The 19,813-nt window shown below is 44.2% G+C and overlaps 1 protein-coding gene across 1 annotated transcript in view; it reads right to left on the bottom strand.

Moving 5' to 3' along the window:
• SYNE1 (spectrin repeat containing nuclear envelope protein 1) overlaps positions 1 to 19,813 on the bottom strand; it is a 1,959,630-nt gene that overhangs the window by 1,439,700 nt on the left and 500,117 nt on the right. Inside the window, exons 11-12 of the mRNA XM_085611789.1 lie at positions 11,134 to 11,271; positions 3,794 to 3,958 (exon numbers count right to left, since the gene is read on the bottom strand). Coding sequence (XP_085467915.1) covers positions 3,794 to 3,958; positions 11,134 to 11,271 — 303 coding nt within the window. The remainder of the gene's footprint in view (positions 1 to 3,793; positions 3,959 to 11,133; positions 11,272 to 19,813) is intronic.

Here is a 19,813-nt window from a genome sequence, read left to right as displayed (position 1 = left end):
AAATGGGGATTCGGTCCAGTGAAATTGATTTTCAACGTGGGGTGTCAATCAAGTTATTTTTGAAAAAGTCTAAAACTGACCAGTTGGGTAAAGGTGTTTGGGTTAAGTTGAGTGGGAGTGGGGTTCAAGGATGTTGTCCTATTTGGGAATGGGATTCATTTGTAGGTTCCCCTGATTTCATACATGGGCCCATATTTTTGCATCAAGATGGGTCAAAAATTACTGATGCTCATTTATTGGCTGTTTTACGCAAATCCTTGAAGAGGATTGGGAGGGACCCCTTACTTTTTGGGACTCACTCATTTAGGATCGGGGCAGCTACGGAAGCGGCTAAATTGGGCTGGGACTGGGAGGACATTAAGAGGATTGGTAGGTGGAAGTCTGCATGTTGTTCTCGTTATGTCAGACTATGATGGCTTATTCGTTTGCTTTGATACAGGCTAATTTTTACTTTTCTACCTAGGTCGTGCCATCAATTCTTTTTCCTCAAAAATGCGTACTTGGATCATAGGTCATTCCTTCGTCAAGTGGTCTGCTGTTTTTGCAGAACGTCAGATCTACGGCAGGTCGCTCGGACTTCCTAGCAAAGGCCACGAAGTTCTATGGAAGGGTAACGGTGGGATGAGGTGGAGCAAGTTGTTTTCTACGCTATCTGAATTATCAGCTGACAGAGGTTTTCCAGACTTGTTAATAATACATTTAGGTGAGAATGATCTTGTACCTTTATCTGGGTTATCGCTCTTGAAACAAATGCAATTGGATCTAGCAGTCATCAAGAACAATTGGGTGGGTACGTCTCTGGTGTGGACCGAATTTATTTATAGACAACAGTGGAGGGGGGCCCGCAATCATTCAGCCATGGAAAAAGCTCGCAAAAAATTAAACCGTGCGATGAAGATTTTTTGCAATGCAATGGGTATTCAGGTTTTGTCTCATGATAACATTACCAGTGTCGAGTATCATCTTTTTCAGGAGGATGGGGTTCATTTATCCCAGTTAGGTCAAGCCTACTATATGATGGAATTACGGGACTTGCTGGCGGGTTTTTGGAATGAGAATCTTTGGTGTGATCATCTTTTAAAGTAGAGTATGTTGTTTTTTGAGCAATTTTCTTTTGGGGGTGGGCCAGGAAAACTCTTTGGGTTTTCCTGGGTGGCGGTTTTTTGAGGGTTTGGATAGTCTGGAGCGGGCTTATCCTTCCCTCTGGGGCGAGGGGAGGGTGGAAGAAAAGCTGGACAGGTAAACCAAAATGGTCAAAAAGGAAATGATCCCATTGGGGCAGTATATGGGGTAATTTATGGTAAATTTTGGTTGGGGTATTTTTGGAATTGTTTGTGGCAAAAATGTTTGGGAAGCAATTTGATAATAGTTACATTGTCTCAATAAGTTCTTAGTTACCTGTCCTAATAAAGTGACCTTTTTTGCTAAGTCAAAATTTGGTGTGGTCTGTCTTATTGCGCGATGGGACCCGGGGGGACCGCGGCGCGAGCCGGGTGTCCCCCTGGGAAGGTTCGCGCGATGGTACAGACCACGCAGCGAATCACGAGTTAGGTAGGGGGCGGGGCTTAGGTTTTCACCGTTGGAAAAGCGTTTAGGCGGGAAACGAGCGCTGAGGCAGAGAGACGGTCGTTTTATGTGACCCTCCCTCCCACCCTCTTTTTTCTGTAAAAAATAAATAAATTAAAAAAATAAATAAATTAATTAAAAAATATATATATATTAATAATTAAAAAAAAAAATAAGTAAATAAAAAAAAAAATATTAATAAAAAAAAAAAAATATATATATATATATATATATTAATGAATTTTTTGATCTTAAGTCACGTTTAGGACAGGTGACATTTTGTTTCATTTCATGTGTGTTTCTTTCATGCGGTTTTTTGAGGGTTTGGATAGTCTGGAGCGGGCTTATCCTTCCCTCTGGGGTGGGGGGAGGGTGGAAGAAAAGCTGGACAGGTAAACCAAAACGGTCAAAAAGGAAATGATGCCATTGGGGCAGTACATGGGGTAATTTATGGTAAATTTTGGTTGGGGTATTTTTGGAATTGTTTGTGGCAAAAATGTTTGGGAAGCAATTTGATAATAGTTACATTGTCTCAATAAGTGGTTCTTAGTTACCTGTCCTAATAAAGTGACCTTTTTTGCTAAGTCAAAATTTGGTGTGGTCTGTCTTATTGCGCGAGGGTTGTAGGCGACATGCTGTGTATTTGTTGATCATTCTCCACTTCTTTGATAAAACAGATTTATATAAAAAAAACATCTTCAAGCATGGCATTTTGTTAATGTTGGTACTAATTTCCCATCAGTGCAATGTAGCCCACCGTCCGTCAGCGAGCAACATGGAGCAGCCTAGGGGTGAAAAGTGGTGTTAACTATGCTAGCCGTTTAACAAAAACTTAATGCACATGTACACTGTGCAGGCACTATTCTTATTCTGGTTGTCATAACTGCACTGGGGATTCACACTGTATTGTATTTTTACTGAGTAAGTTCGGCAAGGTAAGGTTTTGTCACTTCTCAACACAGACGTGGAAAATGTTTCCAAGAAAGGCAATAGTGTTGGCCTTTACTGTACCAATCAGTTGTGTAATGAAACTTGCATTTCAACACGCTCTGGACCCAGTCAGGAGCTCTCAGACCCCCTTTCAATAGTGCCGAAGGGGGCCTCCTGGAACTCCGCACCGTGGGGGCATAGTGGCTATTGTTATGTCACTCGCACCAATAGTTGTTCAAATGGCTGATACATGGTGGAAGATCCCTGGCAGTACAAGGACTAAAACCATTGCTTAATTTGTGAAGGTGGTTGCCGGTGGCGTTCACTGGCATGCATTTTAGAGGCTGGTGGGGCACCCCCAAAATGTATTTTTCCTTATCAGACATTCCACCCAAGCGAGAGAGGGAGGAAAACCACAAACGGTAAATAAGAGGGAGGAAGAAGGAAAAACTGCCAACAAAGGAGAAAGCAGGAGCCTGCAAGAGTGACCTGATGGGGCAGGGAGTGTCTGACAGGTGGATTTAGGACACATAGACTTGATATTCAGCGTGGGGACATTTACATTTAATAGCATCAGCTGCTGTCTTTTGAGCAGTGCTTTGGGCACTGGCTGTCATTATGTTACAAATTAAGCAAGGTCTAAAACCATAGCATACTCTCAATCTCTCCTTGTGCCTTGAACTTAACTATAAAAATTTAATGAAACTCCTGATAACTGGACTATTCAAACTCAAATTCTACAGGACTTTTCAGGCCAACACTAGCTACAAGGAACTATGACTACAGAACATCAGCTATGGGTCCTCCCCCTACACCGCCTTTTCCCTCCATTGGGTGATATTTCTATAGCTTTTTGTGATCTGAATTAAATGAAATGAATATAATATGCTCATGTATCACACAATGCTATTACTATTACTACTTACTGCTGGAGTAACTACCAAATCCATTTGATGCTGTAAATATGTATTTTTATAAAAATAAACCAGGTGAAAGTATTTTTAAAAGAGGTTGCCACTTAACTTTCTGTATTTTTCTCAACATGTATTTTTAGGGGTAGCAGGGGAACTCAACCAAAGTCATGATTTCAAATCAGCAACCCAATGCAGCATTTATCAGATTCCTTTTCTTAAATACTTTTCATTTTAGTTTGGTATTTTTGCAAGAAAGACTTTTTGATGCCCACTGTGGATGTAAGGATCACAAGAAAATTGCTTAATGTATTTTTCATACAGCTTGTAGGTGTCAGACCAACCCTGATCATGTTCCAGGTATAAAAGTATCCTTGCTGCATTACCTTGTGTTGCTCCAGCTTGCGATGGATCATGTTTGCGGTCTCCTCATGGGCTTGCTGAGCAATCACTTCCTCCCGCAGCGCAGCCTCAGCCCTGAACAGCCAAGTGCCTATCGTGCCCAAGGGAGCCGGAAGAGATTTGTCCAGAAGTATGTGCCAATCAGTGAGCTGAAACATACAATAAAGTCATTTATTTTATTTCTTTCAAAGCAAGTTAACCGTCCCCAAAAATTCATTTTCAATAAAGTGTAAGGAAGTGAGGATGCTATATGAGAATCTGTCAAAAGAGTAAAAGAAGGCAGTTAGGAGGTTTATAGTGTCCTCCAAAAGCTAGAAGGCTAAACAAACACATATCTATCTAGCAATCTATCTAGCTTGCATTAGTTGCTGGTCTCCTTTGTGCGTGCTGACTACACCACAGCTTTCTAGAATCCTATTAGCACTTGTGAGTTTTAAAATGTGTTTTAGTAGCAAAATAAACTTGTATTCCTTTAAACTTTAAACTCTGTACCCCACATACCTGATTGGCGCTCACTTGTTAGTCTTGCCGCTTCTCAGATTTTTGAGCCGCTTTCCGGTCCACCGCAGCTTGTGCTGATCGAGTGGAGAAAGCATTGGCTCACTTCCACGCTAGGCAGGTGAGCGTTCTAGTTTCTGGCACACCCTCGCCTTCAAAACCAATGCTGCAATGGACGCGCAGCTGAAGCGCGCAGCAGGCGCGCCTAAGGCAAGCCCGTCTGCGCCCGTCCGCGCCCGACCGCGGCCAGAGGCCAGGACCCCGATTGAAAATTGGTATACACCAGGGAGGAGCTCAACACACTTAAGAGTACACTCCATATGCCACCCCTCCTGGATTCAGTCACTGAGCAGCTCTGGTCAGAAAACCTGCTAGCAGGCAGTAGAAATCATCCGACACCTCATGTACTGACGCTGAGTCCCAGAGGCACAGGTCCAGAGGTACCCTCTAACTTAAAGATTTCCCTGCTAAATACTCGGTCCCTTCCTAAGCACAGTATCGAAGTATTTATGCTGCTACAGGAGAGGGAGTTTGATCTCCTCACATTATCAGAGACTTGGTTGGAGGATACTTCAGGGTCTGATATTGTGGCCTCCCTTCCTCCCGAGTACAGTGCACTGACTTGATAAATAAAAGGGGAGGTGGAGTTTCAATCCTTACACGCACAATATTTGCTACTGAGAAAATAGTAGAGGAGAGTCTGGATGGGGCTGAGATTTTGGGGATTAAGTTGGGACTTATATCCTCATGTTTAATAGTGGTAGTGGTATAGGGTCCACCCCTGCCAACTTCGCTGTTTAATGATTTGTACCATGAAGTTATGAGTGATCTGTGCTCGAGATATCAACAGATCTTGGTTGTTGGGGATTTTAATTATCATTGGGATCGAATACCTAGAGATTGTACCTCTAGAAGGTTCGATGAAGCCATGACCATGCACTAAATCGTGGGGCACCTACTCAGGAGAAAGGCCACATCTTGGCCCTTATCTGGACCACATCATCAGTCACATTATGTACTGATTGCAGACCATGTAGCTGGTCTGATCATTTCTTGGTCAGTTTCTCACTCCCTGTAGACAGCCGCCCAAAACATCCACCTGTAGGATGGAGGGTGGTACGGAATTGGCGTAAGATTGAAGACGTCAAGCTGAGGGAAGTGTTGAACCGGACAATACATCTTGGATCTCAGTTTAGGGACCCAGATTTGAAGTATGAAGAATTTCTACATCAACTAAAACTAGCCATTGATGAGGTGGCTCCTGCCCGCAGGGAAAGAATAGAAAATAGTAGGAAGGAGACCCCCAGGTACATGCAAGAATTCAGAGGGGAAAACAAGCTCTCCGTCAATGTGAGAGACTTTGGCGGAAACGTCCTGACCCTGAATTAAAGGATGCTTACAAAGCAAAGTTGGCCCGCTATAAAGCTTCTATTATTAGAACTAAATCTGCGCACTATGAAGCTAGGATTAGCGAGGCGACAGACACTCAGAAAGAGACCTTTAACGTACTCAGAGAGCTGAGCCGTCTGAAAGAGCCAAGGACAGTCACCAGTCAGGTTGACTGCGACAAGATGCAGGATTTCTTTTTAACTAAGGTGGAAGATATTATTACAGCCATAGGTAATACAAGCATTACCCCTTGCCCCTTGTCAGTGGAGGACTCCCTGGACTTTCAGGGTACTGCTCTTTCGGTGTTCCCTGTGCTCGAACCACATGATTTAGCTCATATTGTGGCCAAAGTAAAATCAGGGTCACCTGAGGACCCTTGTCCACCGAAGTTGTTTAAAACCATTATTCCAGTGATAGAGGATGAGGTGTTGTCCATATTAAATCTGTCTTTGGCGATAGGAAGGGTACCACAGAAGTTTAAGGAAGCCCTGGTGATCCCGTTGTTGAAGAAGGCAGGGGCGGACGCCAAGATTCTCAAAAACCTCAGACCCATTTCCAGACTCCCCTTCCTGGCAAAAGTTCTTGAACAACACGTACTCAGAGTATTCTCGTCCTTTGTTGAACAACATCAGCTGTTACACACTCGGCAAGCCGGTTTCAGGGCACACAACAGCACTGAGTTGGTGATGCTCTCAGTGCTAGATGACCTGCGGCTTGCAGCCGATAAGAAGACCCCCTCAGCCCTTATCCTATTGGACCTCTCAGCCACATTCGACACAGTGAATCACATGCAGCTGTTAGCCCGTGTCGCAGCTGGGAGTCACTGGGACAGTCCTCCAATGGATTACTTCCTTTCTGGAGGACCGGTCTCAAAGAGTCCAATGAGGAGATCATACGTCTAAGCGAGGCAATTTACAATGGGGAGACCCACAAGGATCCGCACTGTCCCCTCTATTTTTTAATATTTACCTTCAGCCTCTGATAGATGCATTGGCCAGAACAGATTGTCAGGTGTTTAATTATACCGACGATACTCAGCTAATTGTGTGAATCGACAACTCTCCTGATTCACAGCGTAACATCCAGAATATCCTTGTGTTTACCATGAACTGGATGACCTCTAATTCGCTGAAGGTAAATCCAGATAACACAGAAGTGCTTGCTTTAACTTCAGGGGTCTCGTCCTGGTCCAATCCTTATTGGCCCCAAGAGCTGGGTACCACCCCAACGCCAGTGCCAGCAGTGAGGAGCCTGGGCATAAAGCTGGACACTGGATTAACCAGGTCTCTGCTGTCGTTGGGAGTTGCATTGGCCTGATGCAGCAACTTCAGAAATTGGCTACCTAGCTGTCTTCTTCCACCTTACAGACTGTTGTGACGGCATTAATCCTGTCACGCCTAGACTATGGTATTGCGGTCTACACTGGGATTCGCGAAAACCTTCTGGGGTAGCTCCAAGTGGTTATGAACGGCGCAGCAAGGCTGATCTATAAACTGCCAAGAAGAGCCCACAACACCCCCCTGCTGCAGCAGCTACACTGGCTTCCCATTAAGCAAAGGGTTAAATTCAAGGGGTTGTGCATTGCACACAAGTCCCAGTTCGGAGAGGTACCCAAATACATTAAAGACCGCCTGATGCCTTATGTGCCCGGATGCTCTCTTCGGTCATCAGAGTCTGGCCTGTTAGTTTGTCCACATTTTAACAGAATGACTTTAGGGGGCCTGGCATTTTCAGTTACCGTCCCCCAGAGTTGAAACAAACTACCAGACGGTATGCGTAAGGAAACTAGGTCATTACCGTTCTGGAGGAAACTTAAAACCCTTCTGTTCAGGGAGGCGCTTGGATAAGCTGTGTGTGTAGTATAGTAGCGCGAAAAGGATTCTGGACCTTTTATTCATGTTACAGCGCTTAGAGACCTTCCGGTGATTGGAGCTCTATAAATAAAATATAACATAACATAACATCTTGTCCCTCCTAGATGAATCTCCACAAAACTTTCCAAAACAGTGCTACGTTTTGACTATTTTGTGTATTTAAAGTTTTGGGGTGATCCATCAAGTGGGGGCCGAGAAAAGGGGGTGGGGTAGTCCAAAAACGTATTTTCCCCATTCATTTTTCCTGTAGGAACTTTAGGCACAGCTACAGCCCAAACTTCTGATCAGATGTACACCAAATTTGGCAGAAAGCTAAATCCTGGTCCAGAAATAGTGCTTAAATCAATTTAGTATTTTTGGAGAAATGAAGGTAAAAAAATTGGATATATCACGCCGTAGAGGATCTACAGAGCCAACATGATCTCAAACTCAATTTGACTGGCTGTCACCACCTAAACCAAGAAGTGGGGACAGCCATCTTAGGAGGTGGGACTCGGTCTTAAGTTCTAAAAAAATGAGAAAAAAGGACATAAGGGGACAGGATAGGGATACTCTGTCCCCCTAGGCCTGGTGGTGGGGTCCCATAGTGAGTCCGCCTTGGACCCAAAACATTTGTTTTCAATTTTTCTGCGAATTCACAGAGGATCCGCAAATCCACAGCAACAATAAAAAAAAAATATCAGGCTCCTGCGCTTCTTTTTAAAACTCCCTGGGGTAGGCCAGGGACCAGCAGGGTGACACATTTGTATGTTTAGGGAGGGGACTTGTGCCCCCCCTCCCCCTCTGAGCCGTTTTCAGTTTTAGGGACACCATCCCCTGGGGCCCAATGTAATTTTGAAGGATAGGTGATAAATCGCTTCTATCTCTAAGCAGTATTCTGCTCCGGAGACCTCATCCCCTGGGGCCCAAAGCATACTTTGAGGGGAGGGGGGCTGCATGCCTCTGAGCCTTTAAAGGCCCTGGTGACCCCATCCTCCAGAGCCATTACTCAACTAAAAGGGAGGTCGGGCCCTCTCCCTGAGTAATTTATTGGCCCCAGGGAGCCATCCACTGGGGCCGGCTCACTTGCTGTGACTTGGGGAGTCCACCTCCAGGACGCAGCAGTTTCTCTGCCCGCACTGGTGCAGGCAGGGAAACTTGTGTTTGCTTCCATCTGCTGGAGAATTTTTAAATCTCTCGCCACACGGGAGCAAAAATAAAGTCTGCTCCCAGTGGGCAGGAGCTTTAAAAAAATGTACCTGCTAGCTTGTGATCTGTTTTAGTGCATACATCAGTGCGGGCAGGGAAAAAGATCAACAGATTGCTCAGGCTCGAAGGGAGAAGTATAAATAGCTGATCCTGCAGAAGGAAGCAATGCCGGCTCCAGCAGCATGTGGGGTGCCAGCTGTGGCCGAGGGGTCCCTAGGGCTCCCCCTGTAGCCCCCAACATCTTTTATGGTGGATGCATTGGGTGGGTACCCACCTTTAAATATTGTGAGGCCCCGGGGATGGGATCCCTGGGACCATAATAGGTTTTCCCCCCTCCCCTTTAAATAGATATGGCCCTGGGAGATATGATCCCAGTGCTTGATATGGCTTGAAGATGAGAGGCACCAGCTCCATTCGCCTTAAAAAAAATACCGCTTTGGCGGATGTGGTCCACAGGGCCTAATGAGGCTTGGGGAGGGGGCCCACACATTTGGAGTCACTTCTGGGATCATGGGATCAAGGAAAGCAGGTTGAATCTTCCGTCTTCAGGCAGCAGGCCAGTCCTTCTTCTGAACCTTCTCAGGTCCAGGAGTGTTCTGAATTTAGGTTCTGGCAGTGCACTTTTTATGCACAGTGCCATCCTGAGTGTGGGGGTCACTTCCTTATCTAACACCAAAACTGGTTCTGGTCAGTCTTCCCTGTTCCCTGAGATTGGCTCTAGTATGTCCTGTGAAACACAAAGAGTAGACAGGCCCAGGTGTGATCTACATTTGCCAGTGACAGGGTAGGCTTCTTCTGAAGTCAGTAAGGGCTGGGCACATCCCTCAGGCTACCCATTGAGGCTCAGGAAGGGGCTTAGTATGGATATATTGTACAAATATAGTGTGAGGTACTGACACATACTATATTTTTTCTCAAAGGACGAGGATCCTGCAAAGATTGCTAAAAAAGATGAGCAGGGCACACCTGAAATAGATTTTTATGTTGATAAATTTGATGTTAGGCTTTGTTTAGTACAAAAATCACCCTTATCCATAGGTTTCAATGCAGGCGGGGACTCCCTAGATGAGGTAACTAACAACTCCTCATTTCCCCAGTCCATATTGGTGTACAGTTCACTGCTGGTTCTCCTACCTATCATTATTTCCGTGAGTAATCATATAGTCTTTGTCTGTGCCTCGCACTATATATGTACAATATCTCAGTACTAACTATGTATGTACTGCATGTTTCTCTCTTTCAGTCTGATCTTGGCTCATTCATAATTAGAGTCCTGTTGATGACCCCTTCATCCCTTTAGTCAATGGAAACATTGATCACTATCACACACCCTATCAACATTGGTTACATATTGTAAAATGAGCTGTGGTGTTCTTGTCTTTGATACGCACACTTGGCCACTATTTTTCACATGTGTGTATCACGTATGTATAGGAGCACCGAGCATGTTTTTCATCACACACTCACAGCTCCACTTACCAATGTTTTTATACAAGCTTCATTGAATGAGAAACATGAAAGAAACCATTTGGTTGGTTAATTTATGATTGATATTATTAACCCAGGGACCACTGTGTGTTCAGACAAAATCAAGAAAGGCACAGCATTTCTAGAGTAGTCAAATCCCAGACACACCTCTGTACTGTAGCATTATATTTTTATCAACAAAAGAAAAACAATAAGTCCACACTTTGTTGCCAGGTGTCTGACACTAAATGTTATCCATGCGCTAAATAAAAACGATTCTCTGGTTGAGGATTTAAGTGATTAATATTTCAGCACTTATGGATGCTTTACTTCTGTGTTTTCTCTCCATTTTTGTTTTTCAGCAAAAAACCCATCTCACCCAAATTTATTATTCTCCTATCATTCTACTTCAGAAGAATAAAAGGTGGAGTCAGTCTTGGATACATTCAAACATGAGACACTAGGCCCTGTATTATATTTTCATGCGGACAAGATACCAGATGATACCACAAACAAAACACAGATCCTAATGTATCCCATCTTTGTAAACCTGGTGTATACATCATGATATTTAGCAATGCAAGCTGATGCAGGTTAATGCTTATAAGCTTCTATCAAAATACTAATGATTGCAGTAAATCTTAGGGTTTTTATGAGCTAGTGGATGAAAAAAGACTCTAAATGGTACAAGGAAGCCTTGGTAACACATGAATTGCAATTAGGTAAGACATGAATTGCCATGCTGGATGTGTCACACCTATGTCTGATAATCTGAGTATTATAGCCGGAATCCATAAAGCAACTACTTAGCATTACATCCTAAGCTTTAAGTTCTAGACAATTTATTTCAGGGGAAAACACACTGGGAGCATTATTTTGAAATAAAGATAATACACTTATCCACCTACCCTGGATGATACTCTTTCCAAAGCTTGCTTCACTAGTGCTTGATCAAGTGACAATTTACCATCCTTTCGCAAAGGCTGGATTACAACTTCAACCTGCTTCCTCTTCATATCGTACTGTGCTCGATTCTGCTTGAACAGCTTCACAAGAAAAGAACAGTTCAATCATTCACAAGTGAAGTCATTTTTAATATGTTACACGCATTCATTTTTGAATGACATCCTCTTATCTAAATAGAAACTCCTTGGATTTACTGACAGGAAAATTGTCTGCCGCTATTCAGTATAGATTTCACAAATGGGCTCTGTTGAGTAATACAGTAAGTGAAAAAATCTTGGATAAATGAGATATTTGTAAAAATTGCACAGTTGCTGAAAAATAAGTCAAAATTGTGTTATTTACATCAAATGAATACCTATTTTGTATCACAGAGGAGTGATCATGGAAGCCAACAAGAAGGAGATGCACATTTTGGCATGTCAAAGCTGTCTATTCTCAGAATAACATCTTCCTTTTATGCACCATCTCTTAAAGCACAAAGTACTCTGTTAGTTTTAGTAAAAACTAGTAATATGGTTCGAAACCTGGCATCAAACAATATGAGAGACCTCACTTGAAAGCACCATATATCACCTTGAAATTTAATAAGTGTCCATGAAACTGAACCATTTTATCTCATCCTATGCCAATCAAATGCTTCACAAAACATTGCTGCTGTTGGGACAATTATAGCAATTATAAAGGTGAGATGGTGAATTCATTGATAACCATGACCCTGTTACACAGTTTGAGGTTCAACGCCGGCATCATGCCTCCTTGATTCTCCGGGAGGCTGAGTAAAGCAGTTAAGGCACAGCTCAAAGGAGATGTTGTGAAGTTTGAGTCCACTATCCGTATAACATAATTATTACAGATGCAATAAAGATTGGGATGTTCAGCCACAGTGCTTGTAAAATAACTACAATTTGGAAATATCGACCCCATCAGAGGAAATATCGACCCCCATCAGAGAAAATATCTTAAGCGCTCCCTGAAATATGGTGGAGCACATTCTGGTTTATAGAGACCAAGATGAGACCCGATGATGAAGCATGGCACCAATAGGTTGTGTGAGGGTCACTAAAAAACACTCAGCAGGGATTTAGGAATTGAGGTCAGTAACGTAACCTAGGTTTCCAACCAAGGGTAAAGGTACAGGGTACTCATTGGTTGTTATTAAATATAAATATATTACATTAAACCTATTTTATTAAGTGGATATAGTAACTAATATAAACAAAGTTTCACTGTAACTTACTTTAGAAGCATATGTAGTGCTATGAGTCAATTGCTACAATGTACAACAAAAATACAAGAGCTTTCTCCAGAAACAGAATCAACTAAATATCAAGCTTTGGTAAAAATCTAAGTCTGTTACTTCACATAGTTTACTGCCAACACTACACAAATGAGAATTGTATAATATGCTCCTGTACCCTGTAATGCATTTTTTCCTAAAAACACTGGTAAAAGTCTATATAATCTCAACACAGTTTGATGAAAACGTGTTTTCCTTTTTAGGACACAGCAGTCCTTTGAAGTACACGTTGTGATCATATGACCAGTAATGACTGCAGCTCATTCATTCGCTAACTTATCCACTACTATGAAAATACCCATACTTTAGGAATCCTTAGACTGTATCACACAGACTGGATTCTAAAAGGGGCAGGGCACCAAGACCAATCTTTTATGTATGTCAATCTTAATCAATAACAGAACTATAAGACAAGCTGGTCAGCTTTATTGTGCATTTATCGACTTTGCAACAGCTTTTGACATATGGACAGAAACCTGCTTTGGGCCAACTTGGCCATATGGGGTATCCCATCACGCCTATTGGTGGTGATAAGGAGTCTTTATGCTAATACTTGGGCCCAAGTACGAATGTCTAGCAAATGGGCCTACTCATTCAAGATTCATACCAACTGAGCCCTAAGAAAGGTTGTATTTTGGCCCACTTACTTTTCAATTTGTGTCTTGCGCGCCTGAGCGACCTCTTTGGTACAATAAACTGCTATCCACCAAAACTCCAAAGAAAGAGGGTGCATATGTTACAATATGCTGATGATACAATACTTATGGATCAAACTGCAATTGGTCTTCAAGAGCTCTGACATGCCTTGCAAGACAAACATACTCAGTATTAAGCAGCAACCCGACACACATGCCTATTCCCTGCTGATGAGAGGTAACAACCTCGAAACACGTGTCCAGGGATGGCCAACGCGACATTGATTTTTGCTTAAGACTCTGGCAGAGGCGCACTCGCTGATGCTTACTTCATGGACCACAATGCTTTGGGGTAACACGCTAGTAGGACGAGCAGTGTGCGACCAATTGGATTTTTGTTTATATTCAGGCTCCCTTGAGCCGGTGGGGCTGACGAGCTCATGGTTACGCACCTGCGTGCCACGAGTGGTACCGGACCTGAGAACATTTTTTTGGAAGCCTACGCAGCAACCCGACACACATGCCTATTCCCTGCTGATGAGAGGTAACAACCTCGAAACACATGTCCAGGGATGGCCAACGCGACATTGATTTTTGCTTAAGACTCTGGCAGAGGCGCACTCGCTGATGCTTACTTCATGGACCACAATGCTTTGGGTTAACACGCTGGTAGGACGAGCAGTGTGCGACCAATTGGATTTTTGTTTATATTCAGGCTCCCTTGAGCCGGTGGGGCTGACGAGCTCACGGTTACGCACCTGCGTGCCACGAGTGGTACCGGACCTGAGAACGTTTTTTTGGAAGCCTACGCAGCAACCCGACACACATGCCTATTCCCTGCTGATGAGAGGTAACAACCTCGAAACACGTGTCCAGGGATGGCCAACGCGACATTGATTTTTGCTTAAGACTCTGGCAGAGGCGCACTCGCTGATGCTTACTTCATGGACCACAATGCTTTGGGGTAACACGCTGGTAGGACGAGCAGTGTGCGACCAATTGGATTTTTGTTTATATTCAGGCTCCCTTGAGCCGGTGGGGCTGACGAGCTCATGGTTACGCACCTGCGTGCCACGAGTGGTACCGGACCTGAGAACATTTTTTTGGAAGCCTACGCAGCAACCCGACACACATGCCTATTCCCTGCTGATGAGTGGTAACAACCTCGAAACACGTGTCCAGGGATGGCCAACGCGACATTGATTTTTGCTTAAGACTCTGGCAGAGGCGCACTCGCTGATGCTTACTTCATGGACCACAATGCTTTGGGGTAACACGCTGGTAGGACGAGCAGTGTGCGACCAATTGGATTTTTGTTTATATTCAGGCTCCCTTGAGCCGGTGGGGCTGACGAGCTCATGGTTACGCACCTGTGTGCCACGAGTGGTACCGGACCTGAGAACATTTTTTTGGAAGCCTACGCAACAACCCGACACACATGCCTATTCCCTGCTGATGAGAGGTAACAACCTCGAAACACGTGTCCAGGGATGGCCAACGCGACATTGATTTTTGCTTAAGACTCTGGCAGAGGCGCACTCGCTGATGCTTACTTCATGGACCACAATGCTTTGGGGTAACACGCTGGTAGGACGAGCAGTGTGCGACCAATTGGATTTTTGTTTATATTAAGGCTCCCTTGAGCCGGTGGGGCTGACGAGCTCATGGTTACGCACCTGCGTGCCACGAGTGGTACCGGACCTGAGAAATTTTTTTTGGAAGCGTACGCAGCAACCCGACACACATGCCTATTCCCTGCTGATGAGAGGTAACAACCTCGAAACACGTGTCCAGGGATGGCCAATGCGACATTGATTTTTGCTTAAGACTCTGGCAGAGGCGCACTCGCTGATGCTTACTTCATGGACCACAATGCTTTGGGGTAACACGCTGGTAGGACGAGCAGTGTGCGACCAATTGGATTTTTGTTTATATTCAGGCTCCCTTGAGCCGGTGGGGCTGACGAGCTCATGGTTACGCACCTGCGTGCCACGAGTGGTACCGGACCTGAGAACATTTTTTTGGAAGCCTACGCAGCAACCCGACACACATGCCTATTCCCTGCTGATGAGAGGTAACAACCTCGAAACATGTGTCCAGGTATGGCCAACGCGACATTGATTTTTGCTTAAGACTCTGGCAGAGGCGCACTCGCTGATACTTACTTCATAGACCACAATGCTTTGGGGTAACACGCTGGTAGGACGAGCAGTGTGCGACCAATTGGATTTTTGTTTATATTCAGGCTCCCTTGAGCCGGTGGGGCTGACGAGCTCATGGTTACGCACCTGCGTGCCACGAGTGGTACCGGACCCGAGAACATTTTTTTGGAAGCCTACGCAGCAACCCGACACACATGCCTATTCCCTGCTGATGAGAGGTAACAACCTCGAAACACATGTCCAGGGATGGCCAACGCGACATTGATTTTTGCTTAAGACTCTGGCAGAGGCACACTCGCTGATGCTTACTTCATGGACCACAATGCTTTGGGGTAACACGCTGGTAGGACGAGCAGTGTGCGACCAATTGGATTTTTGTTTATATTCAGGCTCCCTTGAGCCGGTGGGGCTGATGAGCTCATGGTTACGCACCTGCGTGCCACGAGTGGTACCGGACCTGAGAAAGTTTTTTTGGAAGCCTACACAGCAACCCGACACACATGCCTATTCCCTGCTGATGAGAGGTAACAACCTCGAAACACGTGTCCAGGGATGGCCAACGCGACATTGATTTTTGCTTAAGACTCTGGCAGAGGCGCACTCGCTGATGCTTACTTCATGGACCACAATGCTTTGGGGTAACACGCTGGTAGGACGAGCAGTGTGCGACCAATTGGATTTTTGTTTATATTCAGGTTTCCTTGAGCCGGTGGGGCTGACGAGCTCATGGTTACGCACCTGCGTGCCACGAGTGGTACCGGACCTGAGAACATTTTTTTGGAAGCGTACGCAGCAACCCGACACACATGCCTATTCCCTGCAGATGAGAGGTAACAACCTCGAAACACGTGTCCAGGGATGGCCAATGCGACATTGATTTTTGCTTAAGACTCTGGCAGAGGCGCACTCGCTGATGCTTACTTCATGGACCACAATGCTTTGGGGTAACACGCTGGTAGGACGAGCAGTGTGCGACCAATTGGATTTTTATACTCAGTATTAATAGCTCAATAATAAGATCTTAATCTTTGCGAATAATATAGTAAAAAAAGGTGCTTGGTTTATAGATGCCAAGAAGACTGAAAGAACATCTGGCATTAAAAACGTAGTAGTTTGTATTAACAAATGTGGCCGTCCAACTACGCATATTGAGGCTCTGGCGGTATCTGCAAAGGCTCCTACTTTTGCCTTTCAGTGCCATCCCCAAATCTTTCCGAGTCGGACATGACATCTATCTGCAAATCCATGGAAAGCAAATTGATCCCAACATTTGTGTATGGTTTTCTAACAAAACAGGACAAGAGACACAAAGTAGACATACACTGATTTGACAAAAGAATAATAAACTGTATTTTTCATAAATGCAACTGCATAATGTGCATAGTGTCTCATGTGAAACGGCCCCAAAAAAACAAACCATGAAGAACAATACAATTATATAATCAATACAAATAAGAACAAGTTTCCAAACTGTAACAAACAACCAAATGGATAATTTATCTATTGCAAGGGGTCGTATAATTGGTTTGTTTGAGAATGTCGACTTTTCTAATAAGAACCACTGTTTTTAGGTCGAGCCTAGCGCAGCGCGCATTCGCTGCACTAGGAGAGGGCCTCTTAGAATCGGTCTGCAATTTTCTGAAACTTGTGCATGTGGCAGCCTCCACCTTGCGGGAGCGAGCTGGGGCACGCAGGGTGCCATCTGTTCTGTAGGGTCGCTTTCACTTTCACTTTCACGGCCTCGTGGCCGCGCTTGTTGCATTTCCAGACACGCTCTCACACTATTAATCTGTTCATCTATCCGTTTTATCGCCGCTCGTAATGTTTTGCACGCGCTCTCCCCTTCACGCTGCTGCAACTGACTGAAGGTTGGAGTCTCGCGCCACTCCCGTAGACGCCTTGTCAGCTCAGGAACGTGCCTTTGTCAGACCGCGTTAGTAAGCGCGTGCGAGTTAGTTGGAAAAAGAGCTTGGCAAAAAAGAACGCGCATGCACCAGCTATGTCCCGAAAGGAGGTCCTTTTGGAGTCAGGATAATGTAGGTGTTACAGCGCAAAATGGAAGGGCTTTTGCCTGACTCTAAGATGGTTCTTGCCCCAGAGGCGGTTTTGATCCTCGCCAAAAGTTTGGCTTCTGTCAGTACTCAAGTGACAAATAGGAGAGGAAGGGGGCGCGCTGACGTTATATTTTCCAGTATGACGTGAGATGGACACATTATCCTCCCATTACTGTTCCACCCCAGTCACGCTGCTAATTACATGCAGGACGTGAGTAGCCAATGAGGGTCTTGAGCGAGAAACACACCACCAAAGCCAAGCCTCCGCCGCTTTAGCCGCACCCCTTCAAACAACCTCCGGTCATTGATCTCTTGAGTTGAGTCTTGTCATTGAGGGCAAACAAGCATTGGCAAAACCAATAGCTCAGATTCAGCTGGTAACAAGCAAGCAGCCTGCTGCTTTTTGTGCAGACATATGCAATAAACGTAAAACCTTACACAAATATAAAAGCGAAGAAGTGGCTCAGCTGCCAAGGTACAGCAGCTAATAAAAAGCCTAAGTATGTTTGTATATATTTAAGCATTTTTTATGACGCTGTGGACAATATGAGGCTGGCGAACCAGCTAAAGCTGTCTCTATGCCAGACCAAAAATGGGTCTAAAATAATGTCATTTCTATGCGATGGATCTAGTGAACATTCAAAATGTTTAGAGTTTACACCCAGTGTATTGTACACAGGGTTTTAGGTGGGCTGGGTCTTGCCGGCACTCAGCACCGGCAGTTCTAAAAAGCAGGTGCTGATACGGGTACCTATTGGGCTCTCCATTCTCGCCCTCACCATCAGGGTGAAAAATATACTCCGCAGCTGTACTACCCTTCACTGCCTTTGACGTAACTTCAAAGAAACTTGTTATAGTTCTTTCACAGTCTCGTCATTTTAGAACTGAAGCATTTTAAAATACAAAGGAAGCCATTGTTGTTCCATATTTATCTTATGCAGCTAACAACCATTGGCAAAGCCAATAGTCCTGGCTATTATGAGGTAATGTTACTTGTTGTATTATATAATTGGATGCAATGACAAAAGCAGCAAAATACCAGTCAGGAGGCACACTATGCTAAGCACATATGTTTGGTTTACCTGTTTTTAAGCCATGCCCTTAATTACACCAGCCACGCCCCTTTGAGAGACACTACCCCCCAGTTTTTTCATTCTACTCAAAGCCCTGGTTGTACAAGAACATATTGTCTACTATTTTTTCAGATATATAAATCCCTTCATGACAGTCTTTTGTTTTTGTTTGAATGTTTTTTGTTCAATTGTCAGGAACGGTGCAGGAAACGGAAATAATGAAATTAGAGAACACTCAATTTGGGATTAGGCTGCGCAGAAAGGGACAGAGTCACGAGAATACCAATTGGTGAAATGTGCAACTCAGGTTCACAAAAAGTAAACCTTCTTGGTAAAAATGTGCATAAGGGTCACTAATAGACCGCATCTTAAGGGGTCAATGCACTTCCTCTAGAGAATCTTTTTTTTTCGGGTAAGTCTCAGAGTGCAATACAGGTAAAATAGTTTAGTCAGTTAATATGTCTGCTAGAGAGCATTCTATAGAAATTGTAAGTCAAAGATACAAATTCTATGTAAGATACCTTGGGGGTTCATACTTTGTTGCAGAGATCTTTGTGTAACCTGCAGGTCGCAAGTTAATCATCGGTAAATAGGTTAATGATCTCTATTGGGGTAATTCACACAGACATACTTGGCATTCCAACAAAACACAGATAAACCAGCATATCCTTTGCAGATAAAGAGCTAGAGAAGATCAAAACTATTGTCAGAGCCCTGTTTATCTTTATGCAGCCTGTAAAGTAATAGCCAAGCATATCTTTGTCTTAGCTAATATCTTTTTTCCCCAGATGAACTGTTGACTGCGGTTCAAGGTGTGATTCAAGGTCGGCCTCCCCTACAGAACAATCAGCCAGGGTCTAACAGGCTGGCCATTGAAAATGACAATGCCTTTCATTTATATTTTAAAAACCAAAACATAAATAAAAGGCATTGTCATTTACCATGCCAATCTAGGGGCACAGCACCCAGGATAATGTGCTGCATGGCTAAACACTTATAAGGTCCCAAAGGCGAGACCTATTGGCTATGCCAATGCTTGTTCTGTTAATGACACTGGCATATAGAGCATTTGTGTGCTTGAGTCATATTTCAAGCTGGATTGACCAGGCCCAATGCCTATGCTACATGTGTTTATTCGAGTTAATGGCCTGTACACTTCAAACACATATTCACTTGGAGTTTAATTTGGCATGCCAGCTTGCCAGCTTCCTGTCTATGTGCCCTAAGTTTGCAAGGGCTGAGCAGGGATCATTGAAAAGTATTTTGTGAGACATTACACAGGATCCGAAATCAGATCTCCACACGCTTGTCCAGGAAGCTGTGGATCCACTTGATGCCAGCGACCCTATGAAGACTGCAGCTGCCCCCGAAAATTCTTTCAAAGCTACTGATAAAGCAAGC

Source organism: Triturus cristatus, chromosome 6 (assembly GCF_964204655.1).
Source record: "Triturus cristatus chromosome 6, aTriCri1.1, whole genome shotgun sequence".
NCBI lineage: Eukaryota > Metazoa > Chordata > Amphibia > Caudata > Salamandridae > Triturus > Triturus cristatus.
The sequence above is the reverse complement of the archived record's forward strand: the minus strand, read 5'-3'. Positions and strand labels throughout refer to the sequence as shown.